This window comes from Lutjanus erythropterus, chromosome 4 (assembly GCF_056507025.1).
Source record: "Lutjanus erythropterus isolate fLutEry1 chromosome 4, fLutEry1.hap2, whole genome shotgun sequence".
Lineage (NCBI taxonomy): Eukaryota > Metazoa > Chordata > Actinopteri > Lutjaniformes > Lutjanidae > Lutjanus > Lutjanus erythropterus.
Genome location: NC_139320.1, coordinates 48,314,815 through 48,329,283, shown reverse-complemented (window position 1 = coordinate 48,329,283; position 14,469 = coordinate 48,314,815). Strand labels below are relative to the sequence as shown.

At 40.2% G+C, this 14,469-nt stretch overlaps 1 protein-coding gene across 2 annotated transcripts in view; it reads left to right on the top strand.

Annotated features, from left to right (window-relative positions):
* The first annotated feature begins 1,562 nt into the window (after positions 1-1,562).
* Positions 1,563-14,469, top strand: part of LOC146329265 (alpha-2-macroglobulin-like) — a 28,241-nt gene continuing 15,334 nt past the window's right edge. For both annotated transcript variants that reach the window (XM_084718200.1, XM_084718201.1), the window contains exons 1-15: positions 1,563-1,718; positions 1,823-2,003; positions 2,265-2,421; positions 3,578-3,630; positions 3,981-4,001; positions 4,685-4,850; positions 4,936-5,020; positions 5,110-5,260; positions 6,101-6,218; positions 6,307-6,416; positions 6,514-6,681; positions 6,893-7,120; positions 8,032-8,095; positions 8,196-8,341; positions 10,106-10,255. In XM_084718200.1, the coding sequence (XP_084574326.1) occupies positions 1,633-1,718; positions 1,823-2,003; positions 2,265-2,421; positions 3,578-3,630; positions 3,981-4,001; positions 4,685-4,850; positions 4,936-5,020; positions 5,110-5,260; positions 6,101-6,218; positions 6,307-6,416; positions 6,514-6,681; positions 6,893-7,120; positions 8,032-8,095; positions 8,196-8,341; positions 10,106-10,255 (1,884 nt within the window). In that variant the 5' untranslated portion in view covers positions 1,563-1,632. The remainder of the gene's footprint in view (positions 1,719-1,822; positions 2,004-2,264; positions 2,422-3,577; positions 3,631-3,980; positions 4,002-4,684; positions 4,851-4,935; positions 5,021-5,109; positions 5,261-6,100; positions 6,219-6,306; positions 6,417-6,513; positions 6,682-6,892; positions 7,121-8,031; positions 8,096-8,195; positions 8,342-10,105; positions 10,256-14,469) is intronic.

Genomic DNA, 14,469 nt, shown 5'->3' with positions numbered 1-14,469 from the left:
AAATAATTAAGTATTTAAAAGCACACAAATCAGACTTGGAGTAAAAAAAAAACAAGCACCACAGAAGTGCACATTAATATTATGATTCATGATCATGAAAAAAGTTTTAATATCAAGTCGAAACATCTGTCCATATTCACACACTTTCTCTCTCTCTCTCTCTCTCTGCTGTGGGTCAGCCTCATTTTGACTTTTACCTGGTTTCAGGTGGAGCTGCAGCTCCATCAGCACTCACTCAGCTCCCTCCTTATATACCTCTGTTTGTTGGCATTGAGCCACCTGCCTCAACAAACAAGACTGTTTACAGTTTTGGGTGAAAGGGAAACTCGCTTCTGATTCAAACTGTGGGTCGGGTCAGTATAACAGAACGTGTGTTAATTGCGCATCAAAAAAAAATAGTGGCGTTAAAAGGAATTTGCGTTAACATGTTATTAACGTGTTAACTTTGACAGCCCTAGATTCAGTATTGTACAACAGTGGTTCTCACATGAAAAGTTTTCAGATTCATTCATTCATTTATAGTCTGCATTTATTTAATTATTAGACTTTTAGCAATCATTGCTTATTTACACAAAGTTTTTCCTTCCAATGAACAATTTTAGAGTGAAAAAATGTGTCAGGTGCTCTTGGCAAACAGATAAAAATGATTTGGCCACCATATAGACCTTTGATTCAACAATTTTCTATAGACTGCATATTATTTAAAATAATAAGAATCTGCATATGGGCAGCACGGTGGTGCAGTGGTCAGCACTGCTGCCTCACAGCAAGAAGGTCCTGAGTTTGAATCCCCCAGCTGACTGGGTCAGGACCTTTCTGTGTGGAGTTTGCATGTTCTCCTCGTGTCTGCGTGGGTTCTCTCCGGGTTCTCCAGCTTCCTCCCACAGTCCAAAGACATGCATGCAGGTTAATTGGTGACTCTAAATTGGTCGTAGGTGTGAATGTGAGTGTGAGTGGTTGTCTGTCTCTGTGTGTCAGCCCTGTGATGTGAACTTGCGGCTTGTCCATGGTGAACCCCGCCTCTCGCCCAGTGTTAGCTGGGATAGGCTCCACCCCCCGCAACCCTTCGGGAATAAGCGGTTATAGAAAATGAATGAATGAAAGAATCTGCATTTTATTTTATGTATGCATTGAGTTAAACACTCTTGATGTGTGTGTATGTATGTCATGGTTATTCTTTGTTGACATCATGCAAATTTCTATAATGGCCTACATTTCTAATATATTTTTAATACATTCATCTTGTGTCGTTCTGTCACATAAATAAATAGAAGCATAAAAAATAGGCTGTGTTGAATTATTCCAAGGGACAAACATTCGGAATATTTGGTATTTTCCATCCTGTAAAGTGTCCATATCTGAAACAAAGTTGAGAATGTACATTACAACTGACTTAAAAATAATTTTTATTGAAATAAATTCCATTTCATTTTTAATGGTTTCCAAAAAATAGCTTTACACTAAATTAAACAGTGTGAAATGTGTAAATGATTGACTTCCCTGTAAATCAAATAGAGCAGTTGCATGATGAGTACGAGGGGTGGGGGGGGGCGGGGTAAAAGAAGTGGGAGTGGATCTCTGTATCAAATGCTATTTAACAGATGCTAACTCCGAGGCTCATTGCAGTCAGTCATGGGTCAGCTTGGGCTTCAGATGTGGACATGGACACTATGTGTCCTCTTGAGTTGGATGTTTGTGGGTCAAGCAGTGGCAGGACCGTAAGTTTACTGTCTAACACAATAATGATAGCATGTATGTGGAGGTTTACATGAACTTTTTACTTGTTTCTACGAGTCTGCTGCATGTGTTTTATTGTCTGTAGGCACTACATGGTGGCCATCCCTGCAGTTCTAGAAGCTGGAGCTGATACCAGATTCTGCGCGAGTCTCGTGCAGCCCAACGAGACTCTGACCATGATTGTCAACTTGATTTCCCAAGGGGAGAATAGAACCGTCCTCGAGAAGACATCCAATACAGAGTTTCATGAATGTGTTCACTTCAAGGTAAACTCTCAAGATCTGCTTTTATTCTTTGCTCATTTCCACAACAGTCTTTGAAAATGAGTTAATTAAAATGATAAACAGAATGAGGTTTCATACTATATAATGTAAGACACATATACACAGATTTGTAACACAAAATATAAATGTTGTAAATCATCAAATGTTAATCCAGGATGTTTCAGGCTTTTCAAGTGAGACGCTCTTTGAGTATTTTCAGTAAGAGTTGATGCCTCTCTTGGTTAAATTATCTTTCTGTCACAGGCTCCTGTTGTGGTGAATGATGAGGTGCAGAAAATGGAGGTGGAGGTACAAGGTGACACTTTTCACTCAAAAGAAGTCAGGAAAGTCTTGATCCAAGTCTATCAACCAATGACATTCGTCCAAACTGATAAACCAATCTACCTTCCTGGACAAACAGGTAACCCTGAACTGATTATCTATGATGTTGTACACAACATGGTGCCATATACAGTTTAAACAGTCTGAAAATGGTTAAAACACACTGAGATCATCTCACCAACTTTTATCAGATCAGAGAAGGGAACTTCTGAGGATCTTGAACATTTTCCAGAGATTACTTTTGCGAATTGTGCAGCTTATGGCAAGAAACAGCATCAGAAGTAGATGTTATTTATAATATTTATAATGTTATAATATTTTTGAGCAATGGTCCCATCAACCATCAAGCCCAGGCCATGTTGAGGAAAGGGGCAACATACACCGCAGGACATCATGTCCTTAGATGTGTCATATTCTAGCCAAAAAAAAAAAGCCTTAGAATTGGCACAGATCATTGTTAAAGGGACAGTTCAGCCCAGATCTAAATATATATTTTGCCTGGCCTGTAGTGCAATTTATCCATCCATATTTATCCGTCCATAGATGTTTTTGGTGTGAGTTGCAGAGATTTGGTGATATTGGCCAAAGAGGTCTGCCTTCTTTCCAGTATAATGGCATGTGGTTTGTGGTGCTCAAAGCACCATAATAGTTTCACGTAGGAACTGTCTAATAGAAAGAATGTAGTAACTACATGAAACTGCTCACAAAAAGGTTTGTGGAGTATCTTGAGCATCGGTTCATGATTTTTGGTAAGAAACCATTTTAACAGACAATTTTCAAATGTATTTTTTGGTGCTTTGAGCACCATAAGCCAAGAGCCATTTACTCCCATTGTGTTTGAGAAAAGGCAGAACTTTCATTTCAATGCCAAACCCTCTCTACACTCTCTGTTTTCTGCCCCTCACTCAGAAAACCAGTTTATAATCTCCCTGATTTCAACCCGCTGCATGCTGGAACTGGACTCACACGCCCTGTGACAGTAAACTAGAATAAATGGAAGAAGACAAAGATGAATGGCATACAGTATAGCTGAAGACGGGTTCACATTATCTTTGATTGACTGAGTATTGTTCTGTTATTAAAGACAGATAGCAGAGTTAGTTATGTAAAAGCCAATAGTTAATTATGTGTCGTTCTGTAATTTTGATCATAATGATGTCATTTCTGAGTTGACCATTTAACACTGCTGTAGATGAGTTGTAAAAGCTTCATGAACTTTCTTCTCATTCTCTCAGTGCATTTCAGAGTTGTCACACTGGACACCAAGCTGAGACCTGCCACTGGACAGGTGAGTGTTTGGACTGTGTCTAATTTAAATCTCAGGGCCTCTTTAGGTAAACCTGCCTGTGCTGTGTTTCAACATTTTTGCTGATGTAATGGGTAATCTCTTGTATTCTAAGTACTAAATTCATTTTTAATTTATATGAAACATACTCAAAGAATTTGCATTGAAAAAAGTATTAATCAGAATGACAGATAATCTGTGGACAAGACTTTTTGTCTTTTGCAAATATTGCAAATATCTGCTCACAGTGATGTCATTGATTTGTTAAAGAAAAATGTCTAACCCAGATTCATTTGGTCACTGTGTGATGACATAAACCAACATGTCCTCTAACAAATCTTTCTCTCTTTCAGTACAATATCATCGAACTTGAGGTAAGACAACATTCACACATTTGTACTTTTTAGGGCTGCCAGACTTGGTAGAACTGATTTGCTTTGCATGTAAAATACTCCAAAGGGACCAACTCAAATCTAACTTTACGCCAACTGTTAACAGAAGGGTCCTTATCACTAGTCTCCTATAATTATATATTTTTTCTCACAGAAAATGTAGGAACATTATATAACTTGCTGACTACAGTAGTAATTTCTATTTGGGAGACCTTAAGTCAAAGACATTAGATCCATTTCTAAATCTATATCAAATGTTTTTCCTATTTCACATCATATTTCAGATGTGTCATTGATATTTCATGTCCATTCATATGATCCTATGTTATGCAGGAATACATGCACAAAATGAAATGATGTAGTGCTGTAATGTGTTGGATGGACAGTCTACAGTGATAACAATATATCTGCAACTGGTCACTAATATTAGTGTGCAACTACACTGGTCCAGATCTGTTTGAGAGTAGCTTCAAATAACTCAACATGATGTTTTTCACATTGAGAGTCAACAGATGCAATTTTACTCTATCCAAGTTTGCCAGGAAGAAAAACACAAACAACGGTCATCACGGTGCACTGTGTTTCTGTGTGGCTTGAACATCTCTCACATTAAATTCCCGTTTATGTCATAACTTCCTCTTCCTCCCATTTATTTTATTTCACAGGATGCTTATAACAACAGGATTGGACAGTGGCTGAACCAAACATCTGATGGTAAAATACTGCAGCTTTCTTACTCCTTGAACTCTGAGGCCCGCGAAGGAAACTACAAAGTTATTGTGTCGATTGGTGACAGGAAAAAATATCACAACTTCAAGGTGGAGAAATATGGTAAGTCATGGCTGATTTTTTTAATCTTCCATTTCACTCCTTTTGTAATGAAGCAAGAATCTTAACAATCATGTTTTGTCCTCAGTTTTGCCTAAATTCGACGTAAAAATAAACACACCCGATGAAGTAAACATTGAACAGGAAGACATTGAAGCTGAAATCTGTGCAAAGTAAGTAAAAGACACTCTGAAATCATCTAAATGAGTCCAGTTTGGTGACCCCTTGTCAACAACACAGTTTTCTGTGTTCATCTGTTAAGGTACACATATGGGCAGCCTGTGCCAGGCAGTGTCAAAGTTGAACTGTGCCGACCTCTTGGACGCTATTTTGCTAGTAGTATTATAGCCATACCTGATCATCCAGAGGGAATCCCCGAGATAGTTGCACCGTGCCACACAGAGACGAAGCAGGTACAGTTACCATAGAAACAGTCTCATACAACTGTCTCATACTGTCTTCCATAAATAATAATGAAACATTGGTTTGTCTGTTTAATCATGTTGGGGGAAATTCTTTGTCATGCTTTTGTTTTGACAACCATTCAAGATAAATTTTAATACCATTTAACCTCCAGATACTGATATTGATGCCTGACTCAAGAAAACAAAACAAACAATAACAAAAAACAAAACGAAACAGCACGCTGTTGGCAGATAAAATGACTGACACTTTATTACCACCCATTTTCAAATACTGAAGAAACTTCCCAATACTGATCCTGATTTTAACTCAAAAAAAGAAACAAAAAGGTGTACAGGACGCCACTGGGGAGCAGCAGCGTCCCTCTTCAAGGCTAATTAACTGTGTGATATCAGATCAGTGCACAGACTCACATACACAATAATACTCAATCCAGAACTTTAGGATGTTTCTGATGGTTTTCAAAGTAGAATCAGTATCGAAACAACCCTGCTACTTTCTACTTAGATCTAGTGAAGGTTCTCTCCATCAGGCAGCTCCCATAGACGCTAAACACTGTTTGAACCCGACTGTTTTCATGAGGCACCTTTGTAATTCAATGCGATGTGATGTAATATATAATGTGATTTTATTGTCAGTGAAATTCATTTTTGCATCATTGCGCAGCTCAGTTCAAAACACTTACACAAAGATTAAACATACAGTTACAAATATGACACTATATATTATAAAACACATTGTAAACAATAGTTCAAAGTTTGAATGACATTTTAAAATTCATTTCACTTTTTAATTTAATTTAAGTTTTTTTTTTCTGTTATACTTTATAGATGGACAAGACAGGCTGTGCCACCTTTACCTTCAAGATGTGCACTTTCACAAAACTTGACAAAAAGATTCTGCGAGATACACTGGACCTGAAGGCCAGCGTGGAAGAGGAGGGGACAGGTAAGTTGTATAACATGTTACATGTATTTAAAAAAACAATATTGTGAATTTAAATAATATGGTTGTAACATGGAGGTTTCTTGTGTAGGTACTACACGCTCACAAGGGAAGAGAATGTCGATTTCATATGTTGTTGGAAAGGTGTCCTTCATTGACGTGCCCAAGATTTATGAAGAAGGCTCAAATGTGGAGGGAAAAGTAAGTCATGTGCTCTTCACTTCTTCACTGTCATTCTTTACACAGAGCAACTCAAGTCATGTGGATTCTCAGTGATACAACTTTGTGTTTACAACAGGTCAAAGCAGTTTTTTACAATGATACGCCCATTCCTGACACGCCGGTGTACGTGTTCGAGGGTCAGACGTGGAATGCACGTCGGCTCGAGAACCTCACAACGAACAGTGATGGTATCGCCACTTTCTCATTCAACATGGCTAACCGTCATAACGACATCAAACTCCACGTAAGTACGAGGTGACACTCCAACTGTAATCCAACATTTGTCAGTCACATGAGATCGCAGCCCAAAAGCTGAAGTCTGCTCCAACTGTCCTGTGGTCCCGCCGTAGCAGCAGGAGGCCATATTAGAACTGTTTACTGTTCAGTCACTTTCCAAAGATTTATTCTGCTTCAGCCACCTCGCTTGTTTATGGTGGTTCTTTTCTGCAATCTAGGTTAGCATCAAACCAACACTGGAGTACTATGGTTATAGAACTCCGTACTATGAGAACGGAGAACACACACTGTCTGAAGCCCAGCCTCCATCTCAAGATACTAAAACCGTCAGCTCCCTGGAGGTGAAGAAGATGGAGACCCCATTTCCCTGTGACCAAGAAGAAGAGATCACCATCCATTACACTGTTGTTGGAGAAGCCCAGGGCTCTGTGGAGGTCATGTATCTGGTGAGTGATGGGTGAACTATTTCTAAGCTTGTCACCAGATGTCCTCCAGAGACATGGACGGAGGGAAGACGACCTTAATGTCAGATTATTGACAACTGTCTTAAAAGATCACACTTGATCTCACTTACCTGGTGAGACAAGAGCAGTGAAACTCAACTTGCTTTTTCTGCATTTGTAACTTGACAGGAGGCCAAGTACCAGTTTGTAAACAAATGTTAACAATGATCTAATTTTTTAATTCATAAATGACATTTTCTTGTGGCTAATTATAAATATAAATATAAAAATAAAAGTAAAATAAAAAATGTGAAGCACAGTCTGACCAACACTGTCATAAAACCATACATGGACACTGCCTTTGGATCGTATGTCAATGTGAACAAATTCATGTAAATGGGAGAGCTGTTTTCTTCTGTGTAAAAAACACTATAGTGTTAATTTCTCAGCTAGTCTCAGTGAGTGGTGTCCTATTGAAAGATTCATGATCAACATGGAGAAAGAAAAGTTGTACTTCTTCTTTTAAACAACTCCGTGTAGCTCATCAATGAATATAAGACCACTCACTGAGAGATCCGTCGAAAAACAAAAGTTTTAGTGCTTTTTATCCAGAAAAACCTCAATTTACATTTATTTGTTCACACGTCAGTCTTGACATGGGAAAAATGGCCGTGATACTGCAATGCAGCAACAAGCTGAGGTGATCAGTGTCTACTTATACATGACTGTAATAAAAACCAATGACACTGAATCATAGAAAAAAAACTCTCTACCATCTAGTGGACTGAAATTGATTTTATTATTCCAGTGTCAAAGAGTTTAATTTGAATTTACAATATTCATAAGTTGTATGTTGAGACTGTCTGTGTATTTTGCTTTTGCATTCTTTGTCTCATTTTCTCTCAAATTCTCAGGTTTTATCCAGAGGAGTCATCCTCATGCAAGGACTTAGAGAGATTGAAGTCCAAGATAAATCAGGTGAGCAGAGAATGACGTCTTAAGTTACTGTGAAGGATTTTTGCATCTTTATTGATCCATGGAGGTGATGTGAATGATTACTGCTGGTCTGTTGTTTCAGTGAATGAGGGCGAGGTGTCCTTTAAGTTCAACGTGTCTCCAGACATGGCACCAATGGTTCAGGTTGTGGTTTACGCCGCCCTCCCCAGTGAGACTGTGATCGCCCACAGTGCTGACTTTGCTGTTGAGAAATGCTTCGGTCACAAGGTCAGTGTGAGAGGAAGACGTGTGGTAACGGCTGTGTGTATTAGGTGTGTTACAAAAGGTCATTATTAGCCCTTTATCAATGATACGATCAATCATGAACACCATTATAGTTGGCAGATGAATCGCTTACTTGTAATTGAATTTCTTAGTAGTGAAGAGATAATTTGGAGTATTTGAAGTACGGCTGTATGAGGTACTTGTTCGTAGTCAGTGTATCACCTACAGTAGATGGTGGTCGACACGCCTCCAGTTTGGAGAAGCAGCATGGAAGCTAAGTAATGTACTGCTGTGGACAGGGTCAGCAGCAAAATGGAATTTAACTAAATAAAACAAATATATATGTTTCCACCACTTTACCTTGCTGGTGGACAATCTGTTCCCATGAGAAGCTGTCATCATATGAGTCAAACATTTCTCTCTCGTAACCAGATTCCAGGGGAGAAGTCAGTCATTTTTCCTCACAGAACACAGGAGCTGCTGGTTTACTGCTGCCTCAGTCTGTTAGTGTAGTTGGTGTTATTGCATGACTTTAGTGAATCCATACTAACCCTTTAAAACAGCAAAGTCACTCAATAAGACAAACAGACTGAGGCCACAGTAGACCAGCAGCTCCAGTGTTCTGTCAGGTTAAGGTGAGGTTCTGGTGGCTTTGGAGAGAATGATATTTGGCTAATGTTGCAGAAGGCTGTCTGATATCAAGGTAAAGGGCTAAAAATATTCAAAATATAGCGTAAACTTAAGGGATAGGTCATCCAGAAATGAAAATACAGTCATTATCTGCTCACCCTTATACTGATTAAAGGTAGGCTTTAGTTTTTAGTCCAAAAAACACAGTTTTACAGGAAAACAGCACTGAATAATATCCCAAATAATTTATGTGAATGATATGACATACAACTACTACAACCTACTGCTCGTCTGCTGTAATCCAAGTGTCCTAAAGCCCCAACATGCCAAGTTGACTTGAAAGTCATCATTTACACCATGTTTTTAGCCTAAATCTTCACTGTAGATCCTGAGTGCACGCCATCTGAACTGGGTGTGATGGTGTGCACATGCACAAGTGAACAACATGTTGAGGCTTTAAGAGACTGGGATTACACCAAACGAGCAGTATGGAGGAATTTATTGTTTTTATCTTCTAACTAAACTCAACCTTCAGTCACCATGAGGATGAGTGGATGATGAATGAATTTTCATTTTCTTTGTTTTTTTGGGGGGTTTGTTTTATTTTTTCCCGACTGGCTTTTTTTGTTAGCTAAAACACATTTTGCTGCTGACCCTGTCCACAGCAGTGCATGGCTTAGTGTCCTTGCCAGTACTCCTGCAGCTTCTCCCAGCTGAGGTCATGTTGGCCGCCATCTACTGTAGGTAATACACTGACTGGACAAGTGCCTCAAACAACCCTACTTCAAAGAATCTGAACTGTCCCTTTAATTATTACACAGATAGGGTGGTGTGATCCCTGTGCAGTCCTCAGAAATTGTACTTGCTAACTCAAGTGAATTCATATTGTGGGTAAAGCATACCCTTGTTGTAATGCCAATCACAGTTCAGTACCATGTGGCCATTCCTGCCACCATGACAAAGTGCTGAGGCTCACAACTATATGACTACTTCCCTGCTTGGCACTTCACAAAACCAAGATAATGGTGTTTTTGGAATCAAATACTAAACATTTGCATCATGTTGACAAGATCATATGTTCTCATCTTATACAACTCTTGTGTGGATGGTGTGATGTGTGTTCTTATTGTGTGTCAGGTGTCCCTGGAGTTTTCTCCGTCCTCAGCTGTTCCAGGAGAGGAGACCATCCTGCAGATGACGGCCCATCCTGACTCTCTGTGTGGTGTGAGCGCTGTCGACCAGAGCGTCCTCATCAAGGAGCCAGGGAAGACTCTGACTACAGAAAAGGTAACTGTTCAAATCAACCACAGACACATACATCATTTACAGCTATGGTCATTTACACCATTAACATCGTCAGTCATTCACGTATTCTGTCAGTTGTACATTTTTATCATCTGTACTGATTTTTTATTATTTTCACTCAGTTATAAATAGGGATGTAACAATACACTCAACTCACGATTTGATGCAATTTCCAATACTGGGTTCACAATACGATTTTCTCACGATTTTTATTTTTTTTAACAGAATGAGCTTGCAGACAAATCATGACTGAAAAAGATTCCTTTAATTATTTCTTGAACAAAAAAAAACTTCTGAGGTAGCTGCAAAACAAACAATGAATGAAAGAACATATATATATATTTCAATACATAAAAACTACTAAATGTATTTTCTCGTATCTTTAGCAAATTTGAGAGAATTCCTTTTTATTTCTCTGAAATGCACAACAATGCATGTGTCCTCTTCTTTAAAGTGCAACTGAAATTATATTTTATCTAAAATAACAAAAAATAAATATAAAATTAATATTTAAAAAACAAATCCCTCGTCAAAATAACTAAATGAATAATACAAATTTCTTCAAATAAACAAACTAAGGCTTCCATGTGTTCCTAGTTTGGAAGTTTCATGTTTTTTTTTAAAGAAGATCACCATGTCAACATTTTCAGACAGAAGCTGACATCTCTCTCTCACAGTGTCCCCTGAAGTTGAAGAAACCCTTTCACTAGGGACAGAGGTGGCTGGTATGGTGAGGCATGCTTTTGCTAGAGGGGAAAGCAGTGGGTACATCTTAGCATTCTCCTTCCACCACTTGAGCGGACAGCTTTCTCCGTCATATGTTTCCCCCACAGGAAAATTGGTCTGTAAATAGCAGCGATTGAAATAACTAAGTAAATTGGTAAAATAGAGACAGAGGTCTCATCTTATCACACTTCCAAAAAACTACATCTGGTAGACATTCGTAGCGTAAGCGTAATTCATACATGCTTGTTCAGAGAAAATCCCTCTCTATATACATTAAACATTATTAATTTTATTATTAGAAAAAGAAAATAAATACCTGGTTGTGCAGCTGCACAGCTCTTTCCTTCAGCCTGTGGAAGACATCCTGGCGCTGGTCTTCCTCTAGATGAGGCAGGTTCAGAATCTGGGGTCTACTGCAGTGCACTCCAGCAGGTAGTTGTATTCCCCAGTGTATCTGTCTGACAGGTTGGTGAGGATAGTTCTCTTCATGATGCTCACAGGGGGAGTCTTCTTCATTGGGTGCCGTGCTCTGCTCAATCGTGTGCATCAAGGGCACAATGAGGGACACAGTTGGGGTTTTTTCATCCCTCAGCACATTGTTAGCTAACAGAGGGTTAAGAAGGCTCACAGTGTTCTTAGCATCACAGACGTCTGAGTTGTCGATTTCACGGGCATTTCGTTGGACGTCTGCACTAAGGAGAGCTGCTGCCACGGCTGGTTGCTGTTCAAGATAGCGTTCAATCATATCCAGACTGCTGTTCCAGCCTGTTGCGATGTCCATGATGAGTTTGTGCTTGTTTACGTCCTTGTTGAGTAGCGCCTTCTGTTTGGATGCGAACACAGCGATGGCTGTGGGGCTTCAGTGGAAGAAGGCTACAACTTGCCTCACCCGACCCAGCAGACTGGTGATGCAGGGTACACGCAAACCTGCTTTGGGTGGCCAAGTTTGACATGTGAGCAAAACACTTGATATGGGGTGCCAGCCCGGCCTCCCTCACCGCAATGTCCATATTCTTGGCATTGTCCGTAATGACAGCAATTCCATGTTTTAGCTTTTTCCAGCTCCCATTCGGTCACAGCCTCTTTTAGTGCTTCAGCAAGGTTGACCCCACTGTGCATCTCAAAGAGTTTGAAGAACAAATTTCTCCATTTCCCACTCGGCGGTGATCATATGGGCTGGGTGATATAACTTGGGTTTGCTCTGGAGGTCCAGCCATCTATTGACACACTGTCTGCCTTTCTGAGTGCCTGAACCACTTTTGCTTTGGTATCACAGTCTGGCTGAAGTGCGGGCATGATGGGATGAAATCATTTTCAACTATGGAAAACAGCTTCATATCTTTTGCCATGAAAACAGATGTACCTCGTAATCTCCTGGGCTCTTGCACTGGTTTGGGCGAGTGGGCCTGCAAATGTGCTTGTTAGCATGGATTGGCCTTTTAACAGTTTTTTTCGCTCAAGCTGTGTTGACTTAAGCTTCTTATTATGCTACCTGGTCACATCCTGCATCATGCTGGTTGTGATATTGGCGTAGGGCGTCACCCTCTTGCAATATTTGAGCACCATTTTTGTCTTGTCTGTGCTATATTCACCTTTTTCATTTTTGAACACGGGGAAGCCAAAATACTGCCACACCTCTGATTTGAAACTGGTCGGTGCATTCCCGATTTCAAAATCACTCGCATTGTCTGACACTAAGCTTGCTTAACTGTTTGAACACAGAGAAAAAATGGGCGGGACTGTGAAAGGCTCCGTTAATGTTTACTTAATTAGATGATGCCCTATTTGCATATTCAATGTGAAATTTTTAACCTTTTTAACATGTTTACCATTCATTCAGCATAGGTACACTGAGAGTGATGCTCTCTTTTGCAGGAATGTCCTGATCACATTCACACCTGGAAGCTGCCCAGTATAACCACAGTCTTATCTGCAGGCCACTGGGCACCTCAGTGGTGATAATGAGGGAGGGGCATGTGCTGCCTTTCACTTTCCCCACCCAGATTTATCCTGCCAGTCAAGGTTAGAGAAGCGAGCTTGTGACTGGAAGGTTACTGGTTTAATCCCCTTAGGCCACCACTGCCCCTAAAGCATGTCAGGAGCAAAATAAACAGTAACTGCCATGTCTGAGAATTTCTTGCTTCGAAACTGCAGTGACCAAGGGCAGTCTCAAAAAAAAACAAAAAACAAAACAGATTCAGTCAGGCTGGGTATATGACATTGTAAACCGAAGGAACCAATCCCGTTAATCGAGGGTTTGGTGCTATACATATCATTAGCAGCAAAGCTTAGTCCACAGGAGAAGCTGGATGTACCTAATTACTGTAATTAGCTAGAAAAAGAGTGAGGTGCAGCAACTTACGGGTGGGGGTGTAGGTTGGGGTTTGTGGGGGGTGTAAAAAGGGTGGGGACTATTTGCCTTCTTTTAGTATTCAAGGTTTCATGAATATGCAAAGTGTAGAGCTACGAGGTGTGTCAGAAAAGTAACAGGACTTAGTGTGCTGTGTGAGTGGCAGCGGAGTGGATTAGCGTGTTGCGTCAGCATGTGACGTAATATTGAAGAGTATATAACTGCAATTTCAGCTCTCTGCAGCCAGTATGTTTTCTCACATGCATTAGTTTACAGCTCCTTAATTTCAGGCTGTCAAGTGATGGGTACAGAGCAATGACCCAACCTGAAGTTTTGGCTGTGGAAAACTGTCAGAAGCTAGAAGATTACGAGACACATGACGATGTCCTGACACATCTGCATGCGCTGCTCCTTCTGGGCACCGTGCAGCAGCTTCGTCACCATCTTTGCGCAGATCTTCTACGTGCCCAAATCTTTGGTGATAATCTTCCAGACGCTGTCGTGGTTCATGCCCAGCTCACTTCCAATCAGTCAAACAGTCAGCTGATGATCGCAACACACCACCTGCTTCACGTGCTCAACGCTGGCCTCACTCCTGCTCATTGAAGGCCTTCTGCTCCTGGGGGCGTCTTCCACGTCCTTGCGTCCCTCTTTGAACCTCTTGTGCCACTTGAAAACCCATGAGCGTGACATCGTCTCATCTCTGTACACTTGCTGCAGTATTCCAAGTGCTTCTGACAAAGTTTTCCCCAGCCGGACCAGAAACTTTAGGTTGGTTCGTTGCTCTGTGCCCATTGCTAGATAGCCTAAAATTAAGGAGCTGTTGAAAAAAGCATGTGAAAAAACATACAATGGCTGCAGAGAGCTGAGATTGCAGTTATATACTCCCCGATATTACCTCACACACTGACACAACCCACTAATCCCTACCCCACTCATAGCTCACACAGCACACTAAGTCCTGTTACTTTTCTGACACACCATCATATATGTAAACCATTTTAACAAGGAAGTTTAAATTATTTAGCAAAAAAACATATTGGATACAATTTATCACTTCTTGTAGAGCATATTCTTTAAAACATGACTGGAGGTGATGCATCTCTTTCTAATATCTCCA